Source organism: Thunnus maccoyii, chromosome 10 (assembly GCF_910596095.1).
Source record: "Thunnus maccoyii chromosome 10, fThuMac1.1, whole genome shotgun sequence".
In the NCBI taxonomy this organism is placed as follows: Eukaryota; Metazoa; Chordata; class Actinopteri; order Scombriformes; family Scombridae; genus Thunnus; species Thunnus maccoyii.
The window spans coordinates 23,661,056-23,677,834 of NC_056542.1; the positions used below are offsets into that span (position 1 = coordinate 23,661,056).

At 38.0% G+C, this 16,779-nt stretch overlaps 2 protein-coding genes across 2 annotated transcripts in view; one reads left to right on the forward strand and one right to left on the reverse strand.

The window, feature by feature from the left end:
• cmc1 (C-x(9)-C motif containing 1) lies at positions 1–9,207 on the reverse strand. Its single transcript, XM_042422664.1, has 4 exons — positions 9,104–9,207; positions 8,584–8,676; positions 1,046–1,136; positions 1–787 (listed from the first exon to the last, which is right to left on the reverse strand). The coding sequence occupies exons 1-4, from the start codon at positions 9,120–9,122 to the stop codon at positions 667–669; spliced, it is 324 nt and encodes a 107-aa protein (XP_042278598.1). The 5' UTR covers positions 9,123–9,207; the 3' UTR covers positions 1–666.
• Positions 8,621–16,779, forward strand: part of eomesb (eomesodermin homolog b) — a 21,545-nt gene continuing 13,386 nt past the window's right edge. Inside the window, exons 1-3 of the mRNA XM_042422659.1 lie at positions 8,621–8,711; positions 8,800–8,832; positions 11,133–11,247. Of these exons, the coding sequence (XP_042278593.1) occupies positions 8,684–8,711; positions 8,800–8,832; positions 11,133–11,247 (176 nt within the window). The 5' untranslated portion in view covers positions 8,621–8,683. The remainder of the gene's footprint in view (positions 8,712–8,799; positions 8,833–11,132; positions 11,248–16,779) is intronic.

The window sequence follows — 16,779 nt, forward strand, 5'->3', positions numbered from 1 at the left end:
TGAATATTTACAATGTGACATTTATTTGCATATTTCACACAATCACACTGTTCAGTTTCACTGCTTTGTCAGAGGCTTACATACACTGTACAAGTCTCTAACTTTTTACAGGTCCTTTGTGTGTTAATGTACTCTTTCTTCTGCAAATAATATTCCAAGCTGTGACACATAGCAACAGGGACAAAACAGACTCTTCATTATCGCTTGTGCTGTCATTGCACGTACAATTTAAAGACATGTTATGACTGCACACTTCCAAAGCTAAAGCACAACACACTCAGGAGGTCACTGTACCTTGATCAGATCTTTCTGTATATTCTGTCATTCATAAATGTCTTGTAGATGTAGCGTCACCATGTGCATTCCTGCTTTTGAATAATCTGAATGGAACATCTGTGGCCCTCTGATGGACAATGTTTTGCAAATGTACATGATATTTTAAAAAATATACACTGTCTTGATTAAATATCACTCTTGAACACACAGATAGGTTTCAGTCACAAATCCCACAGACTTAACCCCAAACAAGTCAACAAGCTTGTGGCTTTATTAGTAATAAACTCTGCCAGATCACCTGCATGTATCCTGCAGGACTTGGTACTTGCTCTGGACAGAGCCTCGTGCTCCACACCTTGTGAGCCAAGTTGTTTAGGTATCATCTATTTGTTACATGCTGGTCGGGAGTTTTTGTTTCCTGTTCTTAGCTGGGATCCCCGTCCTCTGAAACTCGAGTTTCTCTTGGATGTATTCCTGCTTACACTCCTCGAAGAAGGCAGGGTCCTTGTAGCTGGTGGAAGACAGAAGGTACAATCTTTATTTTACAGAATGAGTGCAGCCTGGTATGACTATCATTTCAATGTGATTATGTGGCTTTGAGACTATTGAGACTTCACAGGTAACAGTTAAGAGTGTCAGTGAGGGAAGGAGAGCGTGGGTAAGCCCACCTAAAAGGTGTTGGTGGGATAACACGTGGTGCAATAACACATAGGAAGCCACCTTACTGTGCAAGTGCTGAGTGTTGCAGAAGAAACTGCAAAATACTCACTGTAGCGTCAGACAGTCCTTCAGGGCTGAATTCTCTTCTCGACACTTCAACACCATGAAGAAACCAGATTCTTTGCAACAGTGGTTGAAGGCTGGCGGACGGTGATGAAGGAAGGTGGCAGAGAGAGGGAGAAATTAGCAGAAAAAGTGGAACAAGATCAACATGTACAACAGCCTCAAATATAAATTTTATTAATGGAACCTGCTTCAAATCTATTACAAGCCTACCTTTATTCTTATATTATTTGATCCTGAAGTACAAGCACAGACGAGGAAAAAGGCTGCCACAAACCAAACCAAGATGGGCCTCATCTTGGCAGTGTACCACAAGAAGGAACCTGGTTAGAGGTCACCTTGCCAGGCCTCTTATCAAACTGAAACCCATGTTTCCTTGTTCACACAAGGACTGAACCTAACTGTACTGGCCACAGAGTGGTTGTATCTGTGGTTGCCCTGTTTCCACATTGGCTTTTTAACAGTCAACCTATCACCCGCAAATATAAACATGCATGTGCCCCCGAGAATTAAATATAGGTTATGCTTCACCGATCACAGTGCCCACAGTTAATAACAATAACTATGCCAGAAAAAGGAGTGTTTCCAGAGTTCACAGCCCCTTCAAGAACGTTACCTTTTATGTTATTATTGTCTCTAACGGATAGACAATAGATAGAAAGGGTAGAAAGGGTGAAAAGTGTCCTGAGATGACTTTTGTTGTGATTTGGCGCTATATAAATATAATTGAATTGAATTGAATTGAATTGAATAAGATGAAGCTGAAAGCTAAATGATTGCATCATACTGATTGCACTTTTAGGGAATCATTACAGACTGGATACATTCTGCAAATTATTATTACATGGTTGTAAATCTGTTAATTACATAGTTATGTTTTAAATAGAGGCACAAAATAGCTTAGTTAAAAATAATGATCACACCATCTGAAAAAATAGTGAAAAAAAGATGCCAGTTAAATTTAACAACATTCGATTTTAAAGTCAAAATGAAATTAAAAATGCCTTTGTAACCCTTTTAGCTCACATCACCGGTCATAATGTGCAATTATTTAACCATATATGCCAAAAAAATACAAAAACCTAAATCCATTTCTTTGTATTCTTATATCAAAAATCGATCATGTTTTCTTCCTGTAAAACAAAATATAATGGATAATAATATAATAAGTAATACATCATGATACGGAAGTTAGATACTCTTGAAATGCTGTTTCATCTGGACTTAAATCCAATTTAACAAATATTTAACCTTTGTTAAACATTTGAGAAAGACTTGTCAGTACGCTCTGACCCATCTGAGTCACTCTCCTCTAAATAAGCTGCAATTAGAGCTGCAACAATTAGTCAATTAAACAAAGTTGTCAAATATTAAATTAATCACCAACTATTGCCAATTAAATGAAAAGGCCGGAAACCAGCCTCAGTGACACTGTACCCTGGCTAGTGGTGTATTCCAGATTAAACATACAAGGTCCTCATTGTAAACAAGGTGTTGAAGACTGAGTCTTCACCTTGTTAGCAAGCTCTTTCTCGAGGCTTTAATTAAAAGCACTGTCCTATCTCCCCTCCGAACATCTGACATCATAATTACCTATATCAGCAGCATCAGTATGGTTATCACACAGACACTTTCATCGGGATGCAGAAGTGAAAAAAAAACAACTGCAAAACCAATTTAGAGAAGCAGAACAGTGCGACTAATCTAATCAACAAACGCCTCATCCCTGTCCCATGGTACTAATACAGAGGGTTGCCTTTCTGATCTCACATCAGTAGCGACACTAAAGGCAAATCTATGAGGCTCACTGTATGTCAGAGGAAGCCCTTTTAAAGAAAAGTGTGATGCCACCTTCACTTTAGGCGGTTTTGTTTGCCATTTTAAAGATGCAGAAGTGTAGTTTGGCAGTTAGTAGAAAGCAGAAGCAAGAGGCTTAAATGTTTAGGGAGATTTGGACCTCAGGAGGAAGACATGTTTGAATCCCTGACACATAATTCATTTTAACAGCAAATAAATGTTATGTATGCATTTCTAAACCATGAAATGAATGAAACAGTAACTTAAAGCATGTCAGTCGAGGGGAAAATGACTATTGACTAAAATGACTAAGTTTTCTTCTTCAATACCGTATTTTGGATTTGGAGAACCAGACACAAGCCTGATGAATCCAATTTACAACTAATTAGCTTTAGCTTACAAATCAAAGTCCTGTAAAAACATGACAATAGTGAATGTGAAAGTGATTGCTAATTGACTACGTAGGTTGGTCGAATGGTTTGGTATTGAAAGACGTGAGAGTACTCGCATGAATCATCAGCACGATAGGAAAAATCACGTCAGGTAAAAGTAGAACTACAAAGAAGTTGTGTACAGGTCAGTAACACCTGGCTGCATCTACAACAAAGCCTACGATATACAAACACGGGGTGTTTAGAGCTACATATGCAGCGAAAGATAACACAGGAAAACACACTCGTAGATTGTGTTTTTTCACTTTTCTTTGTAAAACACAGTTATAGACACACATGTGGGAGCCCAGCGCAGACACAAACATACAGAATGAGATGATAGAGGGTGGAGGATAGAGGTGTGAAAACGAGTGGGACGAGAAGCTAGTAATGTGAGGGGGGTTTCCACTACCCACACAGCCACTGTCTGTCCCATCACCTCAGGAGGTATGTGCGTTGTGAGCAATACACACTGGCTCATCAGATTTGTAAAAACCACATAACCTAGTCACGATCTGGCTAATGTGTTGCCGCAGAAGATGGGGCATACGTGAGCAAAGCTGCAGCCACTATTTCCATGCAGATGAAGTGGCACCTGTTATGTCAATTCGCATGTTCCTCAATTCAGAGAACATAAGTGGACTCAAAAAGCAGGTGTACACAGTGGCAGGAAACAGTTCAAAGAGCCAAAAGGTTCAGGCACAGGAACAAGAAGATTAAAAGAATCTCCTTGGAAGGGACAGAAATAAACTTTCATACAAACAAACTAAGTGTTGCAGATTCGACACCATCGACTGAAAATGACCGTTTGAATGCTAATTATAATGTCAATTAATAGTCCGTGTTTAGTGTTCCCATAACAAGAGTGCAGTTTTTATGGCTGCAGCAGACAGAAGGCTTAGGTTGTGATTATAAGTGCACGCCATACATCGAGACCTGGGGCCAGATGCATAAAACTCTGCGTAGATTCATGACTAAAACTGTGTAAACGCACAAAGCCAGAAATATGCATACACATTCTTCTCGCCAGATTTATAAAGCCATGAGTACACATGGTTCTGTTTTTATAAATCTCAGTCATCGGGGAACTGGGCACACGTGCACAAGCTTCATTTCCACTCCTACAATTAACCATAAATGGATGAAGACACACCCTGAACCAGCCGTTTTCATATCAATTCACCACCTGCCCCACCAGTCTGTACAGCTATCAATGAAACAAACGGGAAAGAAGAAGTGCCGTTTCACAGATTGTGTTGCAGCCGCAAGGTTCTGCAACAGCCAGAATAGCTGTCATTACACGTGGCCATTAAGCATGGCTGTACGGCTTTTTATACCGTCCATATCATTACTTCATCACATGGACCTATAAACCATTGGCAGAAGTGATATCTCAGGAATGTAATCAATGATTAGTTTACATAACTACGGATAAAATAAAAAGAATAATAAGAGCAAAATAAAATGTTGACTCCTATGTAAATTAAAACAATGATAAAATTAAACACAAAAGTAATTTATCAGTGTTAACTTAATAAATGTGCCTTTGATTAGCATTTTACAAATACCTGTGTAAACGCCAAAAAAAAAAAAAAAAAAAAGTATGCGTGAAGTGCACACATTCTCACCACACATTCTGTCTTTATAAACACCAGTTTATGTGTGGGAAATGGCGTATGCATGGTTTTTATGTGTACATATCGTTTATGCATCTGGCCCCTTGCCTCGTATTTTCTGTTGGGATTTCCTGTGTATTAAACATGTGGAGTCACACATTCTCAGACAACAAGTGTTGTGAACAGGTTATTATAAGCAGACTGTAAGCTAAATATTTTAGACCACAGACTGAAGGAGAAGTTAAGCCAGGAATAAGGACACATTATTAATGTCTTCAGATTACTTGGAAGAAATTTGTTTTCTAACATGCTGTTTAAGTTTCATTGCATTTCTTTGTTTTACAACCTTTCAAAATCTACATGTCTTCTTCGTCCAGCAGTTGTGGAGGTAAAATGCAGAGTATAAAACTAAACAGAAGGGTGGGTGTTAGTATGCTAGTGTGAAGCTTAACTGTAATGAGAACTGAATATTACAAGTTCAAATCTCCAGAAAAATCTGAATGGAGGATTAATTATCCTCTCATACTTCAATAACATGCAAACACACTGCTCACTCCACGCTGCTCACAGTATAATAAGACTTTGGTAGTGCATGTTCCGAACCGAAGTTTTATTTTTGACTTTTTCTTAAACTCTCTTTTCCTCAAAACTGCAAAGACTGAAAAATGGATAACTGATTTCCCATGTTTATAGATCTATTCAGGGGGTGAATTGAGCTAAATGATGGATAGAAAGACATGCAAAGAGAAATGGTGATTTGTGGCCTTTACTGCTTTATATAATTTGTGTCAGTATTTTGTGTACAGCTTTCTTGCTATAGAATTCATAATAGACTTTTCAGGGCAGAGATTTTGACTTGTCAAAGTATGAACAGCACAGGTGGAATTAGTAACATTAATGATGGCTGCATTGCATTTAGGTGAGCAAGTTCCGGGGCTCTGATATTGTGCATCTATGATGACGAAAATGAAACCATTGTTAATGCTTTTATTTACACCTGTGCTTTTCCTGTTTTGACAAGTCAAAATGTGTGCAGTGAAAAAGATCTATACAAGACACATTACTATAGAGCTATATATGAAATTGCCAGTGTACTATGTACACCTTGATAAGAATATGCAGTCTAATACAGCAGCCCTGTAATAAATCCTACCTTAATTAGTTGATTCAATTGTTGATTCAACTTTAAAGTAATTTTGAAGCCTGTAAGTTGTGATCAGTGTCAGTGAAAATTAACTTTTTCTTAAAGTGGCTGGTGGTTTCTAAATAAAGAAACCACCAGCCAAAGTGGCTGGTGGTTTTCTAAATTCTACATAAAAGTGGGATTTTTTTTGAAATCCCACTTTTATGTGAAACTAACTTTTGTGTAATGTTTGTCTTGCTTTGAAATAAAAAAACTACTAATACACATTTTTCCCCTAAAAAGTATTAATTTAATATTTATTCCCTTATGGTTATCCATTTTTAATTCAACTCCATTGAATGCCACCGGCCACCGTGGCTGGTGGTTAGAGCAAATTCACCAACTACTTCACAAATTTGCCAACATTTGGCCAGTGCAAATTTCCATCCCTGGTTGTGATGCTGTTGAATTGTACTGAATCATACTGGGAGGAGTTTCCATTATTTAGTCTATAGTCACTGATATACATGTGGTGGACAAAACAATAAAAACATTTCTCAGAATAAATTCATTTATTCCCATAAAAATTCATGTTAACAGCAAAGAGTGAATGTGAAGCTTTAAATGTTGCTGAAATAAAATTCTTTGCTAATTATAGTCAGATGATTTATTTAACTTTGATGAAAAAGTACATTGTTTCTCCAGTTTTTTTTTTAAGAATGCATGCAGACGAATCTTTAGATCTTATTAAAGACCAAATATATGTCTTATATTTATTACTTTGATGCCAGTAATGTGACCATCATTGTTCAGTAAAGACTAATAATTAACAGCACTATACCTGTCACAGCAGATATTGACTTTCTGACTCATTAGGTGGATGTACATACTTTTGCTTTCCTAAAATGCTGACGTTGGTAGCAGGCATATTGTTTTGTATTTTTTTAAAATGTCACACTCTTGTAGTGACCCTTTATAGACCTTTGACTTGTCATAGTAGGAAAAGCACAGATACAATTTAATTTATTAATGATAGCTCAGTTCTATGAAGTATTTCAGTGCACCACTCAAGTGAGGCAGCATGCACAATACCAAAGCTCAGGAACTGGCTCAACTCGATTCAGTGCAGTCACAGATGGATTACTGCGCAGGCAAAGTCCCAGGTTCAGTGTGTGTCAAATGGTTTTTAGTAATAAAATTAAATGCAAATTTGTTAAGGAATTTGAAACACTGAAGCAAAAAATCTGATAATTTTGTTGTTTTACATATTCTATAATAAAGTTCTATTCAATCAAATTTCCTTCAAATTATATGACTCACATAAAACGTGGGACCAGATACCGTCTGTAGTATGCTGGGGCACTGTGCGACAGGAGGTGGGGTAGGGGTGTCAGAAGGGGCCCAACAGAGAATTTTGGCCGGGGGTGGGGGTGGGGGGTCTTTTCACGCAGGAAAAGCCTGTCATGCTTCAGGCTATGAAATAGGTGTTTTCCCTCATATGGACAACATACAAACATTTTTTAAAAACTTACTAAGAGTGTGCAGCCCTATGAATCTCCATAATATCAACAAAACTGTCTTGGATTTAACTGACATATGCGTTAATCTCACTGATTCATCAAAACGTATCAGTGCTTGTGAGCATTTTAATGTCTGGTGTTTTAATGTTGACAGCAAACTCATAAGAAGACACAAGAATGGTTGTGGTCCTGCTTTGTTTTAATGGAATAACCACTCTCTCTCACACAAAACACCAAGGCCATTTCTTGCTATATATGGACCACGTATGTGCTTAATGCCCCCATGACTGTTAGGGGGCCCTGTTGCGCCAATGCATTTTTTTTTCTCCTAAAATATAAATTGACACTTTTGGTAACTAAGCATCCTCATGTGTTGATCTAAAACACATACATTATTTAAGCTCAAAATGGTTAAAATGAAATATATGTATAGTTTAAAAAGCTTTCCCTTATAAGCAAATCAATTTCAAAGTCATCATCAGATTCTCATGTATTGACATACTGACGTCAATGGCTGAGTCTATCAAGTCTGACAGTGAGATCACTAGATCAAGGACAACATTTAGATAGATATTTGATGCACTGTCACAATGGTTTCCAAAAGGACCTATCCTTCAAGAAACGAAAAACGAAAACGAAAGAAAGCCGAGGAAGGAAAACTTTTGCAGAGCATACAACATATTTATTTCACTTATAACCTTTTTATGGAGAGTGTATTTCTGCCAGTGAGCGATCGGTGTACAGGTACATGAACCACGGGCTAGCTAACTTTAGCTAGGTAGTTTCACTATGTATAATATGAGCCAGCTAGCTAGACCTTGCTAGTTTATTTATAATTTGCATGTGTGTTTTGATTTTGATGTTAACACTGCAGCTAGGTTCCTTATGTGTTAAAAGCAGTGTTTGGTCTCATTTATATGCATATGGTATGTGATGCTGATTTGATGTATTTGTGATGTGTTTGAAATGGGGGACAAACAAGATTTTGCACAGGGCCCCTAAAAATGTAGAAACGGCCCTGCAAAACACACACACACCTTCAACTTTCTCAGCGCAGCGCTCCTTGGCTTTCTCCCTCATCATTTTGGGGATGAGGACATCTGTCTCCACATGCCTCAGTTGGATCTCCTCTGAAATATGGCAGGACAGAAAGAGAGACATGCAGGTAAACCATCACAAACATGGTCAGCAATATCTGTAGCCGCAGTTTGTGCTTCATATCTGTTTATCATCTTTCTTTTTTTACATTTAAGGCATTCATGCAGGCGACCAAGAAGCATTTCAAGGTATATAACGCTAACTTAAAACAATTAAGGAAGGTGGTGAACATAGGAGCATGTGGAGGACCGTTTCTCAGTTGTCTTCTTGACTTCTCGTTGAGATAGCCACTACACTTAGCGTTAGCTAGCTACACGAGTGTACTTAACATTGACAGGTATTTCCTGAATGCACAGAGCAACACACAAAATAAATGCAATTTAATACAGCTAAGTAGTGAGCTAAATACATATCATGCGAGGAATATCAATCATTTAAGACTACAGAGATGTTTAATACCTGCTTTAGCTGCTTCCATTACGGTTGCGTTTCTCAAAACATTACAAAACTGAACCAATGTGACCTAGCTTATGTTCGCTCAAAATACTTCCGCTGACGTAGTCGGTCGGCTTTAGGAACTACAAGTCCCAGAAGGACACACGCACTCAGCCAGCCGTGCCCACATCTACATCCGTAGATACACAGTGAGATACGAGTTTATAGACACTGTAACTCCATGGTAATTTTTATAGTGGACTGTTAAAAGGAGTTTCTGATGCTTTGTACTTACAAACAAAGACATACAGAATACAAAGTTACATAATAATTATAATATATTAATGATCATATTCCTAAATAAGACATAATTATACATTGGAGAATTTCACGCACCAGACATATGAAGGTAGGTGTGAAGAGTGTTCTTGTAAAATAATGGTAGTTGCAAAAATAGTAATAATAGTTTGATGCAAAAACACATAACCTGTTCTGCTATTTGCTCATAGTTAGACTTAATGGTACATGGAGTGCACATACAGTAGCCTCATTACAGTAACACCTCAAGTCAAGACCATACAATTGTGGAAGTATTACTTCCTCTTTTTGTTTGTTTGTTTATTTTATTTTGGCTCAAGACTAATCTCCCAAGAATCCATGTTAAAATCGCAATAAAACATTTTCAGAATACTATAGGCCTACAGCTCACTTACACATTCATGCTATATACTGTATACACATGATTATAATACATACACTCATAGTCACACACTCGGTTAAGCTTAATCGTATATAAGTGTGTGCACATACACACTTCATTTACATAAATATATCTGTATAAATCTAAACTAGTGCACAAATTCTGAAAGTGTAATGATACAAGTACTGCATATTGACAACCACCATAAGAATCTACAATCCACGATACATCAATTATTAGTCATATTGTGACACATAATTATTAGTCATATTGTAAGACACAACAACATTGTAATGTATTTTATTGAGTTCCATTGTTTGATAGTCCTGTAAATAAAGGTCTGCCTACCTATTTCTGTTTTTATCCTTGGTAATATGTAATTATTTTTATCTCTATTCCTTATAATGACTTTGTGTTCATCTCACACCAATAATAGTTTGTCCTGAATACTTATTGGTCTTTTGAACTTTTGAATTTTTCCAAATTGTGCAACTGAATATTGTCTCACATGTTTTCCTGCTGTGGACTCTCCCATCATGTAGTGCAAGACACTCATTCTTATTTCAAACCCACATCGTAGGATCAATCTTGCTGTCTTGTTCAGTGCAATCTTCAATCTGTCTATATCTCTTTGAGTGTTGTTGCCCCACACTGCACAGCAGTAACCGATATGGCTATATATTATACTCTGAGATATAACTTTACAAATATCTTTAGGTGAGAAGCTTGTAATTCGTCCAACCATCCAACCCTGGCATTTTCATCACCTTTTTTAGAAAGGTACATAATATAAACTGTCCATGTCAGATTGTTTTTCATTTTCATTCCCAACAGTTTAACTTCAGTGGCATCCTCAATTTGAATATTTTTTAAAATTTGAGATCTCCAATTTTGTTAAGATTATATGCTAAAGAGCTATTGATTCAGGAAATATTTTGTACTTTGTGACGTTGTTTTTTATTTGTCCACTCTCCAGAGGTTTTATTAGTTTTTTGTCCTTGTTTTTTTAAATGGTGTCTCAGTTAAGAGTGGATGTAGTGATCAGTGTGCTCATCCATTGCCATAATTAAATGACTTTTAATTACATTTAATTACAATAATTCATTTTGCAAAATGTTATATGTTATTTGATGTACAGACAGTTTTGAATACTTTAACTAATTGAGCTTGAACTTTATAAGATGTAATTTGTAGATGCATTATTTATAATAATATCAGATATTTTTCTTTTTTCTGCCAAATATTTACTTTGTTCCTCTTCTTTTCACATGCAGAATGATCCATAATTTTTTAAATCTGTTTTTGGACCAAATGGCAGGAAAGTAAACTGACATCTACCACCTTGTATCCTAGCCTGTACCACAGACTGCATGCTGAGCAGAGTAAGCCTGACCACAGTCAGCTGTGTGGCGGATTGGCTGTCTAGATCCCATGCAAAGAGGACCCACCTGTTCAGTCAAAGTGACAGGTACACACCCGCAGACACACGCACACACCTTGAAGCAAAAGATAAACTTCACACATACACTTCGACTTTAGACTACAGTAAGAAAAAGGCGTAAACAACCCACCTCCACATCCAAACCACACACAAACACCCAGTGCGCCTTCACAACTCACACTCACCCACACACACCACCACCAGAGGTGATATAGTGAATCTTTTGCATGTCTATCTGAAGTTCTCACGGCTCTCTGACCTTACAACGCTAAAGCTGCCAGTTTCCTCTGTGGAGGAGCACATTCTTTTCATCTACAAATCAAAGGCCAGGAAGAAAAAAAACTATAACTTCGACAAGTAGAAAAAGGCATCCTTAACAAACAAAGACCACAGGCCATCACCTGTGTGCAGCACATGATTTGTTTGTGTACCCTAGACTTAAACACATACAGACAGATGGACCCACATATCTCCAAGCTGAGCCAAACACCCCTCCCAGACAGCACACTCTTCTGTTTCCATCCGTCTTGGCACCAGGTGGGCATCTGCAGATTTTAATATTATCAGACCTCTCCAAACTGCAACACAAGCCAATTTTACACAACAGGGCCAAGTGGAGCTCATACGAATGATTGCACTACCACTGAACCATATCTGGCAAAAACAGTATTTTAATATCTCTCAAATACATGACAAAACATGAGTTATATTTGATATGTTTTATCTTGCAAGAGATATATCCTTGCAAAAAAAATAGAAAAATCTGTGCACATCCACGGATATGTGAAACCCTAATAAAAAATAATTTACTATATATTCGACAGGTGTCAGGCAAAGTGTAAGATAACTTAGCAAACATGTATGTCATATTTCTTGATAAATAAATTGAAAAGTAAATAACTGTAAGAGCAGAGGCCTAACAATGCTCCCTAGTGAAGAGGAAATTTGTTACAATGGAAATAAAATTTGGGATTACAAACAAAATCTAATACATGATGATGTAGAACAAGCTTTGGAAGAGTTCCTTATGGACAAATAGGTACTTTTCTCCAATTCTTAAATTATGCAAATAGCCACACAATTATAAAATCTGTCATTTGGACCAAGCGGCATGAACAAAATAAAGCCATTAGATTAGACAAATGGTTGTAATGATCCACCACCTTCCATGCACAGTGTGCAAGATTTAATATCTATGTTCAAACTGTTTGTATTGTGCATAAACAGAAATAGAAACTAAATCATTGTAAGGTTCTGTTTTTGAAAAACACAAGATAACACATTTCTTTTTGATGTGCATTGTAATTTCTTAAGTTTCAGTTTCCATACTTTTCTCCCTGACAGCATTTGATTAGATTCTTTTTTATCATGACTCAACTTACTTACTCGAAGAAAACAAAGCTTCCCCTTCCCTTAAATTATGTTTTTGTATAACCGCAGTTTTCATAAGAACGTTGGTGTATGGAGATCAGGTATGCAGAAACGCCGGGCGTGTATTAATTGCAAGTGTGACGTTTTTTACAGGTTGTAAAACATAAAAGGAGTGGCAATATGAAAACCTTACTTACTGACTTACTGTGCAAGACAGTCCCTGTTTCCCTCTTTTTGCCGCCAGCAGTAGCAGCAGCTTACACATCAAATTGTTTTTACATTGCTCCATTTACCTGCAGCTCTGCATTGTCAACATCAATTACTGAAGCAATTTCATATTGTTGTATTGTTCTGAAAGGGGGAAAGTCAGTTCTTAAAGAAGAAAATTAACGCCTGGGGGGGAATTTGTTGATTTTCAGTTTAGCAAACCTGTTAGACTCCCACATATGTTCATTTTGTGTCATAGAAGAGTAATCTTACTCAATGTGCCTTTAAAACTATGTATTAATCTCTACAATACTGTATGAGATGGAAAAGGAATCACATAAATTCTATATTTGAGGAATTTCAAGAAAATGGGAAATTGTAAGTAAGTCCTGACCAAGCCCAGTTGGCTCTACAGTATAGTGGAAACTGCTCACTACCCCAGGTAGCATGCTGGCTGATATGGCAGTGGCACGGGCTCCCGACACTGATCCAATATTACCCAAGCAGCAGGGCCCCATGAACCTGGCAGAAGGAGGTTAGCAAAGTTAAACCCTCTTACTACATGCCTCACTGCTCAGGGCCAACCACCAGCTCCTCCAACTGTCCACTGACGGGCACCAAACAAGGCCCCTGTCAGAGAATGTTAAAGGGTCATTGACACTCACACCTCTTACACTTGTGGGTCTCCAGAAAACCAGTTCTTGATGTGTGATTTATGTATCTGTGTGATTTATGATATTATTGCATCTTATTTATTTATATATGTGGTTGTTTCTTCTACTTAAATCCCACCTGCTTTATATGTGCTTATTTCTTTTATCTGCATTTCACTTATTCATATATGAACTTCTTTTATTTTGCACTTTCACTTTCATCTGTTTATGTGTGGGCTCAGTGCTGCTTGATAGAAGTGCTCTCATGTTACAGGGGGGGGGGGGGGGGGGGGGGCTTACATGGTTTTCTGATTGATTTTTTAATTTCATTCTGCACTTTGTGCTTAAGCTTAAAAAGCGCTATATAAATAAAATTATTATTATTATTATTATGTTATTTAGGTAAGAATAGTATTGTGGCACTGATAAAAGTAAAGGAAAAACTGTTGCAACAAGGAAGATAAAGTCTTTATTACAACAAGTACTAGGGGAGATTTTAACTTGTAACGCAGAGGAAAGTATAGATTTAATTAAGACTGTTCCTCTAAGTAATGTTAATGAGCATAATGCCAAAGCCAGGCTGTGTGTTTTCCTAGATGCTCCTCTCTTCTGTTGTTCGCACCCACAGCAAGAAGGAGGAGGTGTGTTCTGATTTTCTCGTCCTCTCCTCTGCCTCAGTCTCCACTTCTTCATATCTGTGACTTCCAAGACGTCGCTCGGCCGGCAGATGGGGTGTGGAGATGAGATTTTAGAGAGTGTTTAAGCCGTTGGATTATCTGCTCTCCATCGACCCTGAAGAGGTTCCCCACAGCTCGGGTGAGGGGATTACAAACCTACAGGCAGACCTCTGCTGTTGAGTCCTGCTGTGGGGCACCTTCCGCAGGTCACCCCTGGGAAATTTGGCAGTGGCAATTATTCTCAATGTCAACTAAGTGTGTCTTGATATTAGAATGAGTCACAGCTTGGTAGCTTCACCTTTCCTTCTTGCTGGCTTTTGGCACTAATTTATTTGACATAAGATAGTAAAAATTTCTGCTGAAATAGTGATGATAAAGGCAAGCATGAGCCTTCTATTGTCTTCAAAAAAATATTTTTGTTTTCTCATCAATCTCTCTGCCTTCCTATTTTGCTCATATAGCCCAGATAACCTGTTATGTGACACAGAAGAAGAAAGATATTGAGATCTTTCTTTAATTATGATGATAACAGTTACTCCAGCTCAGCTGATACAGGTTTGGAGCAATAATGGCACTAATGTGGACCAAATTATAGTATTTAGCATGTATTTAGTATTTAGCAAATCACCAGACACTGGAAGTAGACAACTCAAAATTTAACAATAAAAATAATAACCCAAATATTAGCCTTTCTCTGGGCCTTTCTCTCACCCACCTGCCCAGAATAAAGTTACACTTGTAATATTTAAATGGGCCAGAAAGCCTTTTTGCTTAACCTGGGTTGTGTTGGCACCACCTGAGCAATGTCAGGATGCATTTCCTCTCAAGCAAGTGAAGGGGTCTGCCACTGTGCCGCAATCTGCACCCGCTTCTCAGGCAGGCTAAACCCTTTGACACCACAGTTTTTAATTAAAATTACATTAAGAGTAATCAGCCGGAAGAGTTGGGAATGGAGGTCAGAGGGATTGAGGGAGGGGTGGGTGAACGGAGGAAGTGCTTGGATAGATTGGGGGGGGATTTGACCCTATAACCAATAATATCTGTTGCCAGGGTGCTAAATATGTTTCTATTGCCATGCCTGGTCAGCTTGTGGTTGTTTTTGTACTGTCAGTGATTTTCTTGGCTTTCTTAATCTAATATACATTAAAAAAGCAAAAGTAGTAACAATGCGACTCATTTCTACCAGTTTCTAGTTTTACTGCACATACATTGTTACATCATCTCACACAAGAATATGATTAAACAATTCATTAACTCCCTTCAAGGTCTGCGGTATCCATCTTTCCTGTTCTGACATGCTCGGTGGTGATTGAGAAAATATAACAATTAGGTTGTTGGAAAATTGTTGTTTTTTTTTCAGAGGAGACACATCTGGCTTTCACACTGAATCTCCGTAAAAGGAGAAGACCAAATGTTAATATGACTCCCTTCCTCCAAGAAACAGGAGAGGGCTGAAGAGAGAAGGGTACAAAGACCCCATTCGTTCTCACTTGAGGGCTCTCGCCAAGATAATTATAAGCTTTATGAAAGTACACAGAAAAAAGTGGAAGAAACCCACCGAAAGAATGGATAGACAGGGGAAGAAAATTACTTTTCCCCTCTGCCTTCGCTTTATGCCCCCTTTAACAAGAGATGAGACGGCAATGGATGGAGGAGGCCTTCTTCAGGAGGCATCCTGGGGCTTTTGCAGCGAGGCAAACAGGAACGAGGGAGAGCATTCAGCCCTTCTTGTGTTTCTTCCATTCATTAAGGCAGCAAACCTTTGACCATTCTACAATGACCAGAGTTTTGCCTCATTACACGGTCCAACCTGATGAAAAGATGAAGAGGACAGAGACAAGGATGATGAGGAGAGCAGAAATGAAGACCATGCCATTTGAACAGGAGTTTGGTATAGAATCCACTAGCACCAAACAATACCAAAGAGAACATCTTGTCTTTTGATTTGAAGTTTTTTATCCATCTCCCTCTTCTTTCTCTGTCCTTTTCTCTAGAATATGATCCTCTCTAGGCTTCTGTACCCACATTGCCTACTCTGCGCAGAGTGTCTGAATGCGGTTAATTATCTAAAAGGAAAAGTTTGTACCTGTTGAAAAGCTATCCTTGGTTGCTTGGCTTGTTAATGCCAAAAAAAAGCAGCCATAGTGGATGGTCAGAGGACACCACATGCTGCGGAGAGCCTTTCAGTCATGTCCCTAATAAGAATGCAGTAGTGAGAGCTCCTCTGAATGCACGCAGGGGAGAGGTAGATAGGTAGGAAGGAGGAAAGAAAAGAAAGGGGAAAAAAACATCTTTTACCTCTCCATCTATAATTACTCCAAATGAAGAATAGGCTGAAGAAATGGCCAGGGAGACTTTCCATTATGACAGAAAAAAAACCCATCAAGTAGAGAAGGCAAAGCACAAGATCGATAGTTTTTTAATGGATAAAAGAGAAGTTTTTATAACATCTCAGAAGTAACAACGTATGTGTGTGTGTGTGTGTGTGTGTGCTTATGTGTGTGCTAAAGTAAAATCACATTTGTGACTTCTAAATGTACAAAAACACTGTCCAGACTCAATAAAGTGCACCATTATGACTTCACTATCAGTCCCAGAGTCAGTATGCTTCAGTATAGTCATGCTGCAGATACAACTGTCTTAATCTTTGC